At 55.9% G+C, this 14876-nt stretch overlaps 1 protein-coding gene across 2 annotated transcripts in view; it reads right to left on the bottom strand.

The window, feature by feature from the left end:
- The window catches only part of NGEF (neuronal guanine nucleotide exchange factor), a 107301-nt gene that overhangs the window by 9441 nt on the left and 82984 nt on the right, over positions 1–14876 (bottom strand). For both annotated transcript variants that reach the window (XM_044751464.2, XM_044751465.2), the window contains 3 exons: positions 4153–4313; positions 2661–2813; positions 1276–1405 (listed from right to left, as the gene is read on the bottom strand). In XM_044751464.2, coding sequence (XP_044607399.1) covers positions 1276–1405; positions 2661–2813; positions 4153–4313 — 444 coding nt within the window. The remainder of the gene's footprint in view (positions 1–1275; positions 1406–2660; positions 2814–4152; positions 4314–14876) is intronic.

The raw sequence follows: 14876 nt of genomic DNA, 5'->3' as shown, positions 1-14876 counted from the left end.
TCCCCACGGCCTTTGGTCTCCCACCTGCCTGACCTCTGACCTCCTCTAACTATGGCTCACAGGTCACCATCTCAGCTCATTCCCCTCAGAGCCACAGTGGGTCCACACCATCCACTTCATCTGCTTGGTGGCTTCCCTCCGCTCAGGACAGGGGTGAACACGCCCACCAGCATGCGGCAGGCACAGGGGTCTGTGGCTCCTTGGAGCCCCCCTTTCAGGAAATCTCATCCTCTCCAGGCCCCCTGACCCCAGCTCCCTGAGTCCGCGTCCTCCCTCACTGCTGTTCCTTCTTGGGATGGCGTCCCAGGGCCGGGTGTCGGGAGCCCTGTCTCTTTCCTGGGAGGTCTCTCGCATTAACTGCCACCTCGACGCCCAGAGTTCCCGCCCTGACTGCCCCCTTTAACTCTACACCTGGATGGCCAACTGCTCAAAGTCATCTCAAACTCAGGCAGTTCAAGCTCAAACCCTGACGGCCCGACCCGGTCGCCCCACCTCGGGAGACGGCAGCATCTCCTGAGTCGCTCGAGCTAGAAGATTCCTTTCCTTCCCTCTCACTCCACAGTGGCAAGTCCACGTCTCAGGTCACTGATTTTCCTCCAGGATCTGCCCCCTAGGCCCTGCTAAGCCATCTTTTTTTCTCGAATTGCTTCCTAACCCTCCCTCACTTCACTCTTGCTCTCCCGCCTGTCTCTCTCCACAGGGCAGCCACTGTGAGCTCTTACAAATGTCAGTCAGGCCAGGTGCCTCCCATCACACTGAGGATAGAGCCTGTGTCATATCAGCCCTGTAGGCCCTCTGGTTGGTCTCTGCCCACGTCTCCACACTCACTCCCTTCCGTCATGTTCCCCCAGCTCACTGCTCACCTTCCAGCTGCCCCAGGACCTTTGCACAAGCAGTCCCCTGTCACCTGAATGGCTCTTCCCTAACAGCCAAGTCTTAGCTTAATTGTCACTCGTTCAAGAGTGTCTCCTGTCCCCCAACTGGCAGTGGCTAGGCATTCAGCCCCTGTTGTGTCACACTGTTTCACTGTCCTCGCAGTCATGACCACTTCCGGGCCATGTCTGTTTGTCAATCTCCACCCTTAGAAAGTGGCTCCCTGGGAGCAGGGGCTGGGTCCCGTACCGCTTGGCACACAGTGGAAGCTTATTTAGGATTTGTGGAACAAATGGACTTCCTAGAAAGCTAGCAGAGACGGGGAATGAGCAAAGGGAACGGTCTGCGGCAGCAGAAGCATGCCCAAGTCCGGGGTGCATGGCTAGGGCGAGAGGCCGGTACCTGGACCAAGAGCTTGAGGCGCGTGATCCTCTGGAAAGGCAGGATGAGGAAAGAGGAGAGGGGCAGCCCCCTGCACTTGGGGTCGAGCTCCAGCTGCGCAATCAGCTCCCGGAAGGCTGCCTTCTCCTGGCTGGGGACAGAGACGCGAGAGTGGGTCTCTGGCTCGCGGGCGGCATGAATGGGGGCGCTCCCTTCCCATCCAGAGCCTCGGAAGACCCAGACAGCCCACGGGCATGGAAAACACGCTGATCTCTTCTTTTTTTCTGGAAAATTAACTGATCATGTACAAGTCACATAGCCATCATGGCTTCACACGCCTGGCCCATGGAGACTTAGCCGAATATGTCGTGTGCGGGAGGCAAGGATTCCTTGCGTGCCCAAGACTATGAATCGGACACACAGTCAATGATTTACCCAGCAGGACACCGCGGCAAGGTGAACCCGCGGAGGGACAGGAACAGGCAGCACGCTGGCGGTGACAGAGGGAGAACCTGAGCTACTCCTGCCAGGCAGGCATCTCGTGTGCAGCCCACCTCGGCAGGGGGCCGGGTCCACAGGGACGAGGACTCCGGGGAATGACTGTGGGGGATCGGACCCAGGCCACCGACTGTGCGTCATCAGGGTCACAGCACTCTGCCCTTTCCCCAGGCCGAGACGGTCTACACTCGCGGGGCCCGCCCCCTTCTGAAATATCTCCTGCATGCTCATCTTCTCAGTGTTTGTCCTCAAAAATGGCATCCTGATTCCCTCAAATCCCAATTTTCAATGAAACATAAAATACCCAAACCCCCGAAGACTCGAGCTTTAAAACGTCCACAGTTAACAACGCATCTTGACGGAAAGGCCCAGTGAAGTGTAACGTTTAGACGTGAGGCTCGGGGAGTCTGCTGGGGCTCCCGAGTCGGCTAAGAATACCTCACTGGTTACACTGTCGTCGAAGCGTGGCACAGAAACGCAAAGAATTCAAAAGAGGCAAGTTGATGAGAAATTATGTCAGCAATCGAAACCCCAATTAAGTTTGCCACGTGGGCAGACGAGCAAGAAATTCTTGGGCATTGCTGGATAACCAGCAAAAAGACTCCCGCTCGCCCCATTCTTGCCTTTGTCTCCAGTTCAAACCGCTTTCTGACGTCCTGGGCCTTGAGATGTTACCCTCTTGGCCTCAGACTCTTTTCTAAACCTCACAGAGCTCTGCATGGCCGTCCTGCACACAGGACCCGTGGGCGCCGTGGCTGACTGTCCTGGGGTCAACGTTTCTCGAGTGACACCGAAAGCCCTGGAATGTGCTGGGCTTGCATACCACCCTGGGAAAGCAGAGGTCCAAGGACCGCCCCCCACGCCCTTGGCTGTGCCGGGTCATGGACCTGCGGCCTGGGCACACTCACAGCAGCTGCTTGTAGGTCCGCTCCTGGTACGTCTGGTTGCTGACGTAGGTGATATAGACGGAGAAGTGGTTGGCTGCGTAATGGTGCACGATGTCGCACACGTCCGAGATGACAATGTTCTCCTCCATCCGGCGCTCCAGCTCCAGGAGGAACCTGCGGGAGGCAGGGGTCGGGTTCAGGGCGCCCGGGTGGGGAGACTCAGGATGCATCCCCACCGAGGGGCCTGGCTCAGACAAACCGACAAACAGGACACGATGAGATCCCAGCACGGGCGGCACATTTGGTCATGTCAAGGAATTATTTGTTCAGTTTTTTGGGTGGATAATAGCGCTAGGAGTCTTTTTAAAACAGAGGGAGACCTTATCTTTTAGATACCTACTGATGTGTTTACAGATGAAATGAAATGACGGTGGGGGGTTGCTTCAGAAGGATCCCGTGGGTGGCGGATGTGGGTGAACCTTGATGCTGAAGCGTGGGCTCCTTACACTGGTGTCTCTACTTCTGCATGCTTGGAATTTTCCATAATAAAAGATAAATAGGCAAATAAAAAGACAGCTCTCCCCCAGTGAGGGTAAAGCAACAGAGGCCAAGGGGTCTCTGAGGCCGCTCTGGTCTCAGTCAGCTCTCTCCTCTGCAGCCCACCGGGCGGGGCTGCCACAAGGAGGTGGCAGACTGCGAACAGAAAGGTGGGCTGTCCGTGTGGAGGAGGGACCCACCCAGCAGCTCCCAGGGTGCACCCCACGGGGGTGGAGAGGCTCCTACTGCTGGGGAAGGGCCCCCGCTCTGCCGCACCTCAGTTTCACATCTGAACTCACAAGGCTGGAGCAGCTGCTCCAAAAGCTGAGCTTTGCACTTTGAGCTGCAAAACTCTACAGCCTCCAGTGAAAGCGATAAACGGATCTTTTGTCCTAACAAGACGGTTGGAATTCATTTCTTCTTTGCAAGAGTCAATTAACAGAAGTCTTTTCCTCCGCCACTTAAGCTCATCCCATCCTTCATAGGGGCAAAACAAAAGCACAGTTCTAGTAAGCACGGCCACGAGCTGTGGCGCACGCCATCGAACTGGAGGACAGAGCACGAATCCCGGACCATGCTCTGCACTGGCCCCCAGGGGGTCTTGGGGCCCTGCACTCACCAAGCCACGGCCTGATGACGTCGGGATAAAGAACCGCTTACATGGACATCCGGGACCCGGTCGTGAGCCTCACCACAGACCAGCCTGACTGTGCCCGACACACGGAGCCCTTGTGCTGGCGGGAAGGGACCTGCAGATAGCAGGCCTATCCAGGGGGATGTGACTGGCTACCCCACTGGGAGAGGTGGTAGATGTTTGGGTTTACATATTTACTTACATCTTATCATAGAAAATTCCAAACAAAAAAAGTAGAGAAGCCAGTGTAATGAGCACTCGCCACCCGCTTTAGCTGTGCCCCAGGTGAGGAGAGAAGGTTCTGGAAGCCAGGCCCCAGAGGGCCCTGAGTGGGTGGCTCACCGCTCGCTGACGGCCATGACGTCCAGGACATTGGAGAAGAGGATGTGCGCCTCGGACGGGTGCAGCATCTTCTTCAGCCGCTCGTTCTCCATGAAGTGGGACACGAGCAGGCTCAGGCTTTTGTAGTAGGATGCCTCGGAGGTGACCAACTCGAACATGGCCTGCGTCGGGGACATGGGGCAGAGCAGCCGTCACCACCGAGGACTCACCCTCCAGGAGGGTGCCTGCCCCATTCTCAGACAGAGACGCAAAGGGAGGCTTGGCAATGGTTTGAAAAGTCAAGAAAGACGCATGCCGAGGCCTGTGTTGGGAAGGGTGCGTGCAGGAAGGGGCTTCCAGACGTTGGTGAGAGGTCCAGCGGCCACACCCTTGGAGGGGAAGCTCTCGTGGCTGACTGTGGTGAAACTGGAGGCAGCCTAATGTCCAAGACACAAACAAGGCAAAACAAAAGGAGCCCCGACAGCGGCTAAGGGTGAGCCGGGTGTGTTTCCTGGTGCAGGGTGGGCGTGCAAGTCATCGGGAGAGGGACTCCCCTTCCGCATGCCCAGAAAGATGTCTGGAAGGAAATGGGCCACCATGTTGACCACAGGCATCAGCATGGGGTGGAATTTGAGGGTGACTGTTACTCTTTCCTTTTTTACCCTTTAAATTGTCTGAAAATTGAAAAATGAGCCTGTCTTACTTCTTTCGTGGTCTGATCTCATCATGTAATCGGTAAAGCAATTTCATTTTGGAAAAGAGAGAGAGAAATCCATACTCTAACACACTTTTTGGAGGCAGCTTTATCCCATATTGTGATTATTCCCTGACTGTGGAGCCTAGAAACCAACAAAACTAAGCCAAGCTCGGTCCTCTGGAGCATCATCCTGTGAAGCGCAGACAGCGGATCACAGCCCCTCCTGAGACCACCCTGGGACCCCTCACCTTCCTCCCCCATCACCCCCACTCTCCTCCACCAAGGGCGGGCTCAGGTTCCACAGTGGCTGCCCAGAAGGGACAGCGTCGTGGTGTGAATTGTAGACCCCCCAAAAGCTGTGTCGACATCCTCACTTAAGGCACTTGTGAATGTGACCTTATTTGGAAAAAGGGTTTTTCCAGATGTAGTTAAGGATGTCAAGGTCAGGAGAGCCTCTGGGGTTAGGACCGGCTCTAAACCCAGGGACAGGTGTCTTTTTAAGAGAGAGGTGGAGGGAGACGTGACCCAGACACACAGGGAAGGCAGACACAGATGGGAGGGGTGCGGTCGCAAGTCAAGGAAGGCCTGGAGCCACCGGAAGCTGCAAAAGGCAGGATTCCCCGGAGCCTTCAGGAGAGCGTGGCCCTGCCGACACCTTGATGTCAGGCTTCTGGGCTCTACAACTGGGTGAGAATAAATTCCTGTTGCTTTAAGGCCCCAGTTTGTGGTCGTTTGAGACGTCAGCCCCAGGAAACAGACAGACAGAGGGATGGAAAGACAGAGCAGTGATGAGCACAGGGGATTTGGGTCCCTCCCCCAGTGTCCTGCCCAGCCCACATCTCACTCCCTTTGGGTCCCGGCTCCTCCACCCTCCCCGTGGGTCAGAACCCTGATCCAGGACTCCAGGCTCCGGCAATGAAAGCTGAGCTTCAGGCGTTAGGAAGGAGAGGAGATGGGAAGGGAGAGAGTGAAGGGGAGGAGGACGGGAGGGGCTCGCGTGGCTCCAAACACACGAGGCTCCGTCTCATTTAATCCTCACAGGAAGGAAGGACACACAGAAGCTCCCACTTCACCAAGAGGGAACAGATACAGAGGTTAGGTAATGCCCCAAAGTCATGCCACTGGATGGTGGAAGTGCAGAGATTCAACCCAATTTTTCTGAGTTCTGGGCTCTGCCACTACCCCACCCCTGCCGTGTCAGACGCAGGCAGAGCTGGAGTGAAATGGTGTCTGCAGGCCCCTGCCGCGCAGCCACTCTGCTGCTTCCACGCAAAGCTCGGACAAACAGCTGGCCTGGTAAACCGCTTTACAATAAGTGACATTTTGGTAAGTCGGGGGCACCCAATCGCATGAGGCTGCCCAGCACAGGTGAGAAAGTTCACAGGGACATCACTCCGGGGGTGGCCCACCAATTACAGACCCTGGGCCACCAGCAGCAGCAAGAAGCTGCCTGGTCCCCTCGCGCCTGTACCTCACTCAAGACAGTGACAATAAGATGAGGCTCTGAAATGAGCTGGTGGCCTCTCCGTAATTGTCCCCAAGTCACGGCTGATGATCTACTCAAAAATACGAAGCCATGCAAAGCACATCGCACCGGCCTCACTAATGGCAGAGCAGCGGCCCCAGCACTGAGCAAGGACCCACCCACCCTCGTGCTGTCTGCGTCTACCCCAGCCCTGCCTGGCAAGACAGAGACTCCAACGGGCAGGAAGTTTCCAGAAGCCTCTCTGTTACAGATGCTGAAATCAAATCAAGTTCCTGCTGCTAAATTTAAGTTTCTTAAGAAAATGTCAAGCCATTACAGCTCGCAAGTGCTAAGCAAATATAACTAAACCTGCACACCCCACCCCCAGCTGATACGGATGAGCGTAACAGATACCGAGAGAGAAAAAAAGTACCGCATGTCAAATGCAGCCCCGAGGAGAAAGGCATGTCCAGTAGACCACGTCTCCCTGAGTGACCACTGTCAGGTGTGCCTGGGACTGTGCAGGGACCTGCCACCCTGCTCGGTGTCCCCTGAGCTGATGGCATCTTTGTCCTGATCTCTGGGGGAACAAGAGATCAGGGGCAGCTGGGTGGGGACAGGTGACCTTTCCGCTGCTGACATGCCCCTAACTGGTCCTGGCTGAGCCTGTCCCCCACAGCACACACCCCCTCGCCCCACTGTCAGGTGGTTAGTCATCTGGGAAGTTTCATTTTCCAGAAAGTCTTCATTTTACACGTCAAATTATTTGCCACATCAATATGGTTGTCTTTTCCTCATCAATATTGTTTTCACTCTGTCACTCGAGCCTCTGCCTGGCAGTGTGGAGCCGACAGGGATCCAGGCCCTACTCGTTCATTCATTCACTTATCCATCTGTTCCGTTCGTTCCACAAACGTTTGCCGAGCGCTGGCCTAGGCCACCAGGCCCTCAGGGTGACCATGGAAACTCCCTGCCACCACCGCGGAGCTCACCTCCTGGGGGAGCAGGGACAGCAGACGGAGCGGAAGGCACCCGGGCAGGGGTGAGGGGTGCTGCGGAGCAGACGGGAGGATGTGTGTGTGAGTGTGTGCGTGTGTGAGACTGTGACTGAGCATGTATATATGAATGAGTATGAGCGTGTATATATGAATGAGTGTACGAGTGTATATGTGAGTGTGAGCGTGCAGACGTGAGTGTGTGAATGTACAGGAGTAGGTGATTGTGTGAGAGTGTGAGTGTGTATATGCGTGTGTGAGTGTGAGAGTGAGTGTGTACATGCGTGTGAGAGTGAGTGTGTACATGCGTGTGTGAGTGTGAGTGTGTACATGCGTGTGTGAGTGTGAGTGTGTACATGCGTGTGAGAGTGAGTGTGTACATGCGTGTGAGAGTGAGTGTGTACATGCGTGTGAGTGTGTACATGCGTGTGTGAGAGTGAGTGTGTACATGCGTGTGTGAGAGTGAGTGTGTACATGCGTGTGTGAGAGAGTGTGTACATGCGTGTGTGAGAGTGAGTGTGTACATGCGTGTGTGAGAGTGAGTGTGTACATGCGTGTGTGAGTGTGAGAGTGAGTGTGTACATGCGTGTGTGAGTGTGTGTACATGCGTGTGTGTGAGTGAGTGTGTACATGCGTGTGTGAGAGTGAGTGTGTACATGCGTGTGTGAGTGTGTGTGAGTGTGTACGTGCGTGTGTGAGTGTGAGAGTGAGTGTGTACATGCGTGTGTGAGTGTGTGAGTGAGTGTGTACATGCGTGTGTGAGTGTGAGAGTGAGTGTGTACATGCGTGTGTGAGTGAGTGTGTACATGCGTGTGTGAGTGTGAGAGTGAGTGTGTACATGCGTGTGTGAGTGTGTACATGCGTGTGTGAGTGTGTGTGAGTGTGTACGTGCGTGTGTGAGTGTGAGAGTGAGTGTGTACATGCGTGTGTGAGTGTGAGAGTGAGTGTGTACATGCGTGTGTGAGTGAGTGTGTACATGCGTGTGTGAGTGTGAGAGTGAGTGTGTACATGCGTGTGTGAGTGTGTACATGCGTGTGTGAGTGTGAGAGTGAGTGTGTACATGCGTGTGTGAGTGAGTGTGTACATGCGTGTGTGAGTGTGAGAGTGAGTGTGTACATGCGTGTGTGAGTGAGTGTGTACATGCGTGTGTGAGTGTGTGAGAGTGTGTGTGCATGCGTGTGTGAGAGTGTGAGTGTGTACATGCGTGTGTGAGTGTGAGTGTGTACATGCGTGTGTGAGTGTGAGTGTGTACATGCGTGTGTGAGTGTGAGTGTGTACATGCGTGTGAGAGTGAGTGTGTACATGCGTGTGAGAGTGAGTGTGTACATGCGTGTGAGTGTGTACATGCGTGTGTGAGAGTGAGTGTGTACATGCGTGTGTGAGAGTGAGTGTGTACATGCGTGTGTGAGAGAGTGTGTACATGCGTGTGTGAGAGTGAGTGTGTACATGCGTGTGTGAGTGTGTGTACATGCGTGTGTGTGAGTGAGTGTGTACATGCGTGTGTGAGAGTGAGAGTGAGTGTGTACATGCGTGTGTGAGTGAGTGTGTACATGCGTGTGTGAGTGTGAGAGTGAGTGTGTACATGCGTGTGTGAGTGTGTACGTGCGTGTGTGAGTGTGAGAGTGAGTGTGTACATGCGTGTGTGAGTGAGTGTGTACATGCGTGTGTGAGTGTGAGAGTGTGAGTGTGTACATGCGTGTGTGAGTGTGTGTGAGTGTGTACGTGCGTGTGTGAGTGTGAGAGTGAGTGTGTACATGCGTGTGTGAGTGTGAGAGTGAGTGTGTACATGCGTGTGTGAGTGAGTGTGTACATGCGTGTGTGAGTGTGAGAGTGAGTGTGTACATGCGTGTGTGAGTGAGTGTGTACATGCGTGTGTGAGTGTGAGAGTGAGTGTGTACATGCGTGTGTGAGTGAGTGTGTACATGCGTGTGTGAGTGTGAGAGTGAGTGTGTACATGCGTGTGTGAGTGAGTGTGTACATGCGTGTGTGAGTGTGTGAGAGTGTGTGTGCATGCGTGTGTGAGAGTGTGAGTGTGTACATGCGTGTGTGAGTGTGAGTGTGTACATGCGTGTGTGAGTGTGAGTGTGTACATGCGTGTGTGAGTGTGAGTGTGTACATGCGTGTGAGAGTGAGTGTGTACATGCGTGTGAGAGTGAGTGTGTACATGCGTGTGAGTGTGTACATGCGTGTGTGAGAGTGAGTGTGTACATGCGTGTGTGAGAGTGAGTGTGTACATGCGTGTGTGAGAGAGTGTGTACATGCGTGTGTGAGAGTGAGTGTGTACATGCGTGTGTGAGTGTGTGTACATGCGTGTGTGTGAGTGAGTGTGTACATGCGTGTGTGAGAGTGAGAGTGAGTGTGTACATGCGTGTGTGAGTGAGTGTGTACATGCGTGTGTGAGTGTGAGAGTGAGTGTGTACATGCGTGTGTGAGTGTGTACGTGCGTGTGTGAGTGTGAGAGTGAGTGTGTACATGCGTGTGTGAGTGAGTGTGTACATGCGTGTGTGAGTGTGAGAGTGTGAGTGTGTACATGCGTGTGTGTGAGTGAGTGTGTACATGCGTGTGTGAGAGTGAGTGTGTACATGCGTGTGTGAGTGCGTGTGAGAGTGAGTGTGGGGTTACTTCCACAGGAAATCCCTCCTTGATAAACAGCACCTACATCCCAGCGCTGCTCGGCGGGGGGCTGGCTAAGGCCCCTCCCTGCTACCATGGGGCTGCGCAAGCGCCCTGGTGCGGGGCTCACACAGGATCGTCATCCTCGGGGGACTCAGAGGGACCCACATTTCATGAATCACAGCTGGTCTGCCGGGGCGCTCCACCCCATCTGCCCGTAATCAGGTTGCGTGTCTCGGCCTTTCCCACAGCGCTAGGACTAAGCCCGCTCCCGCCTGGGTTCTGTGCGGAAGGGAGGATCCGGTCAATCCAGATGTGTCTTCCGAGGGGTCAGGCCAGATGGCCGTGCAGTCGGCGAGGCTGTGATGGGCCTGGCGTCCACCACGGGCAGCTGAGCAGCACGCGGTCAAGGCTTCAGCCTGGGCGCCAGCCAGATGTCTGCCATGAATGAGAGCTGCTTCGTCCCGCTAACCTTCAGTTTCCATGTGTGCAGAACGAGAGCCACAGTCCCCAGCAGAAAGTGCTCAGCCTGGAGCCGGCCCGTCTCAAAGCGCCTTGTGGATGACTGGGATCATTATCCACCTGGCATCTGGGCGCTGCCTTCATAGGACCGTGCTTCACGGGATGCAGCTCCGGCCAGGAGGGCTGTTCCAGGAGGTGACATTGAGGCTGAGTCCCAGAGTTTGACAAGAAAGCCCCTTGCCTGGGGCTCAAACGCCCGTGCAGAGAAGGGATGTGGGCGCCTGGTGTGGGCGGAGGATGGGGTGGCAGAGTGGGAGGGGGAGAGTGGGGGAGGCAGCCAGACCACTGGAATGGGTCACGTGGGAACGACAGGCTCCCATCTACATTTGTACATCCATCCCCACTGACCACCGTGTGGGCCAGAACCACACAGCTGCGCCTTCACGAGTCCAGGGAGAGTCGCTGCTCCTGAGCTCCTGTTCTGGCCACTTCCCAAAGTGGCCTGTGGCAGAGAAGCCAAGTCTGTCTCCCCACAGTTCACCCTGCCACGCTCCGTAAGCACCAGGTCATATATTTCTCAGTACACTTAGACTTTTCTCCAAAGAAAGGAAACAACATACCAGAGAAACCACTGGGACGGTCACCACGCAGTCTCGGACAAACTGCCGGGGGTTAGCTTCCACTGGTGAGCATCTCCCCCTCCCCGGGGGAGTCCAGAGACGTCCACGACTGCAGACCCCAGCCAGCACTGCCGCCCACTGGAGGGAACACACCCCATAGACACGCAGAGCCGGGACCCTCCCCCAGCGCATTGCAGGCCAGGGTGCTGGCGGGTTCAGTGACCTCACGTGGCCTCGGGACTGGAGTGGCCCAGAGTTAGGCCCCTCCTGGACCTGACTCATCAGCAAGGGGGGTGGTAGAGGAAGCAGGGACCCCAAGAAAAGTCTGGAGGAAACACAGCGTGCTTCTGAGCGAGGAAGGCAAGACACCAGCCCCAAAGACACAAAGAATGCAAACCATAATAGCTCAGTTTACTGATCCACAATTTCCTGTGATCTAAGATGATTCTGCTTGTGGTACTTCATTGTCCGACGTTGGTCCTCACTGTGCAGCTGGGTGAGCCCCCTCACCTGTCCACCCCCGCTCCCGCCCTCCCATGTCAGTCCTTTGTCGTTCCAGCCCCAGCAGAGCTCAGGGCTGAACGATTCCCCGTCTGGCTCCTCACCCACGCTGTCTCCCATGGATCAGGACTCGCCGTGGAGCCCCCACGCGGCACGGCCCACCCTGGTTTGGATTGTTCTCGGCTTCCTTGACTTTGGTGTCAATGAGCCACAGCTGTCTCTGCTGCCATAACCTTCCGTTTATCACCATGGTGTCGTGTGGCCTGAGTCACCAGAGCCACCTCTGTGGACTGGAGCTGCCCCGCCACTTCCCTCTGCTGCCGTTGTCGTCCACTGTGTCCAGGAGGCTCCTTCTCAGGAGGGACTGTCCATGGTGCCTGGTCTGAGCTCCCATCTGAGTGGACGAAGGGGACGGAACAATATTCTCAGGTAGCCTGCGTTTTATCCCCTGTTATGGATTGAACTGTGTCTCCCAAAATTCCTATGTTGACGCCCTAACCCCCAATGTGTCTGCATTCAGAGACGGGGCCTTGGAAGAGGTAATTAAGGTTAAACGAGGTCATACAGTGGGGCCCTACTCCAACAGGACTGTGTCCTTTTAGGAAGAGGAAGGCACACGAGAGATGCACGTGCACAGAGGAGAGGCCACAGGAGGTCACAGTGAGAAGACGGCCGTCCGCCAGCCAAGGAGGGAGTCCTCACCAGACACCAACCCTGCTGCCCCCGATCTCGGCCTCCCAGCCTCCAGAACTGTGGGAAGCAAACGTCTGTTGTTCAGCTCCCAGCCTGAGGCGTTCTGTCGTGGCAGCCGGGCTGGCTGAGGCTCCTCCAGATTTCCCATCCGGCTCCAAGAACTCTGTCCCCCTCCATCCCCCAGGCCAGACGTCAGTCCACGCCACCTTCACGGCCCGTCTGACCAGACCGTGGGCTGAGGGGTGAGTGCAGAAGGCCCCTCCTGATGCAGGACACACGCCTCTCACCAACAAGGCACAGTCAGACGTTCTTCCAAACTGCTGTAAATGAGGCCGAGGGCCAGAGTCGAGAGAAATGAGACGTTCTCTGCCGCAGGCACCGCGGCCCTGGGGACACTCAGACCAGACTGACGACTGCTTACTGATGTTCCATAAACAGCATGTGCTGCTTCCAAAACAGCCGCACCGCGGAGAGAAAGGCTGTTTTGCTTGAAGTGCTGGCCGTTCCCCGCTGCCCCTCTGCCAGACTGGGGCTTCATTCTCTGAGTCCAGGAAACCCTCGGCTGCATTTCTCTCCTAGTCATTCCATTCCTGTCCGAGACACATCGACGGGTGTGGCACTTAATTGGTAAATGGTGGCCGTGAATGTCCTTGTCCTCTCCACTTGTCTATGCAGGGTTTTCAGAGATAAATGGTACCAGGGTGCAAATAGCAATAAGAGCTGCCATTCACTGAATACTTAAGATGTGTCTGGCGTAATGCTTCCAACGTGTCACCTGACTCGGTCCTCACTACCCTGGAGGTTGCTCGACTGTCCTCACTGTGGAAAGAGAGTGCTGAGGCCACACGGACTGTGAACCACAGAACTAAGGTTTGCACTCCCATCCTTTCGACTCCAGGGCTCTGTGCCTCGACCACTCTGCCACAAGACGGCCTTCCACACAAATGCCAAGGTTTTCCCGTGAGTGGCGCCAGGCCGCTGCCCCAGCCCCTCGCTGGTCGGTCTGCTGTGATGCAGAAGGCCCTCCCCACCCCCCAACACTGGAATACAGGCTCTTTCCAGGTTCTTAATCATCTATTTAGCTTTACATGGTGCTTTCAAGTAGGTGCTTAAAAGTATGTTTGTTAAAAGGGAAATCCTCTCAGCTACCACTCAAGAGAACCAGTCCTGGCAGCCGGTCAGGCGATCATACAGGTGGGTTAGGAATACCCACCGACTCGTAACTTCCACCAGAGGCCCAGCTCCCCAGCCTCTCCTCCTCCAGGGCAGTCTGCGTCCATCGACAAGGCCACTGCTGGCGGCATCTGTCGTTCATCCTTCTTGCCTGGTTCCTGCTGGGCTGGATGTCCGATGCCATCTCCTATCCTGGATGGCTCCCTAAAAGTCTTGGCCCCCCGGTGCAGCAGGCACCCAAACTTCTGTGCTCTGAATGTTTACTGAGCACCAACTAAGAGCTGGGTGCTGCCGGGCACTGGGGATCCCGAGATGACCAAAACCTGAAAACCCACTGGAAACCACCAGCTCAGGAGACCACAGTGCTGGGGGGCCAGGGTCCGTGATGCTGTCCAGCCCTTCTCAGCTCACAAACATGTGCCCCGAGCCACCTCCAGAAAGTGGCAGGGCTCGCTGCTGGGGACACAGAGGGACACAGACACACTGCTGAGGATGCGGCTTGCGCAGTCAATTACAGCTCAGTGGCGATGCTCACAGTGAAGTGGGAAACCGGGGAGGGGGCCTCAAACTGGCAGTGGGGAGAGATGCAGAGCCAGGGAAGGCTTCTGGAAGGGGCTGAGTCAAAGAACTGTTACGAGTTAGTCAGGCAAAAAGAAAAAAAAAAGCCAGCCTGGTCCCCAGGGTGGGAAAAAAAAGCAGGGATTTGTGAAAAATGCAGATTCCCAGGCTTCTCCCGGACCCACATATCTCCTGTCTTTTACCAAGACACCCAGGTCATTCTGGGGCTCGGCAGAGTCTGAGGACCCCTGGTGCACAGGGCGGGGGCCCGCAGCCCCAAAGCCTCTGCGCACACCTTTCTTCCACATGGTCACCCTGAGTCCTCAGCTTCAGGGCACCTGCTAGGGCTGACTTTGCTGTTGGAGCGCTTGCTTCTGCCTGGAGGGGCGAGGGGGCGGAGAGAAAGCTGGGCCAGAATGCCAAGGGTTTGGGGTGTCCCTCCTCCAGCTCAGGCTGCCTTGGAGGCTGTGGGACATTGCCTGTTGACGCTTTGGTTCAGACCCCACAGTCCAGGCTCCGTGCCCCCCATGTGCTGCTGGGAGTCATGGCCACCTGAATCTGCTGAAAGCTGGGCCTTGTGCTCACAATGCTCAGCCCCTGTGGACCCCACAGACCCCAAAGACCAGCCAGAGGCCCCCAAAGGCCTGATGCCGCCCCAGTCGCTCAGGCAGGCTGTCTGTCCAGGAACGACCACTGTCTCCTCTCTCCTCTGGGGGTGTCGGCAGAGCCAGGGGAAGGGGCAGCCTTCGACCAAAGGCAGCGCCTGCTCTCTCCTCTGGGGCTCTCAGAGTCATTTTTCTGCTGGCAGCTGCCACGCTGGGAGAATTAGCATCGAGCTCTGCCTTGCCTCTGCAGCTGGTACAGTAATTCAAACCCCACAGGCCGTAGGGGGGAAGGAAGTGATGCTAGAAAGCTTTGCGTTAAGAAGCCCCTAGAGCACGTCTTCCCCGAATAACGAGGATGAAGTG

This window comes from Equus asinus, chromosome 19 (genome assembly GCF_041296235.1).
Source record: "Equus asinus isolate D_3611 breed Donkey chromosome 19, EquAss-T2T_v2, whole genome shotgun sequence".
NCBI lineage: Eukaryota > Metazoa > Chordata > Mammalia > Perissodactyla > Equidae > Equus > Equus asinus.
This window is presented reverse-complemented; position numbering and strand designations above follow the sequence as displayed.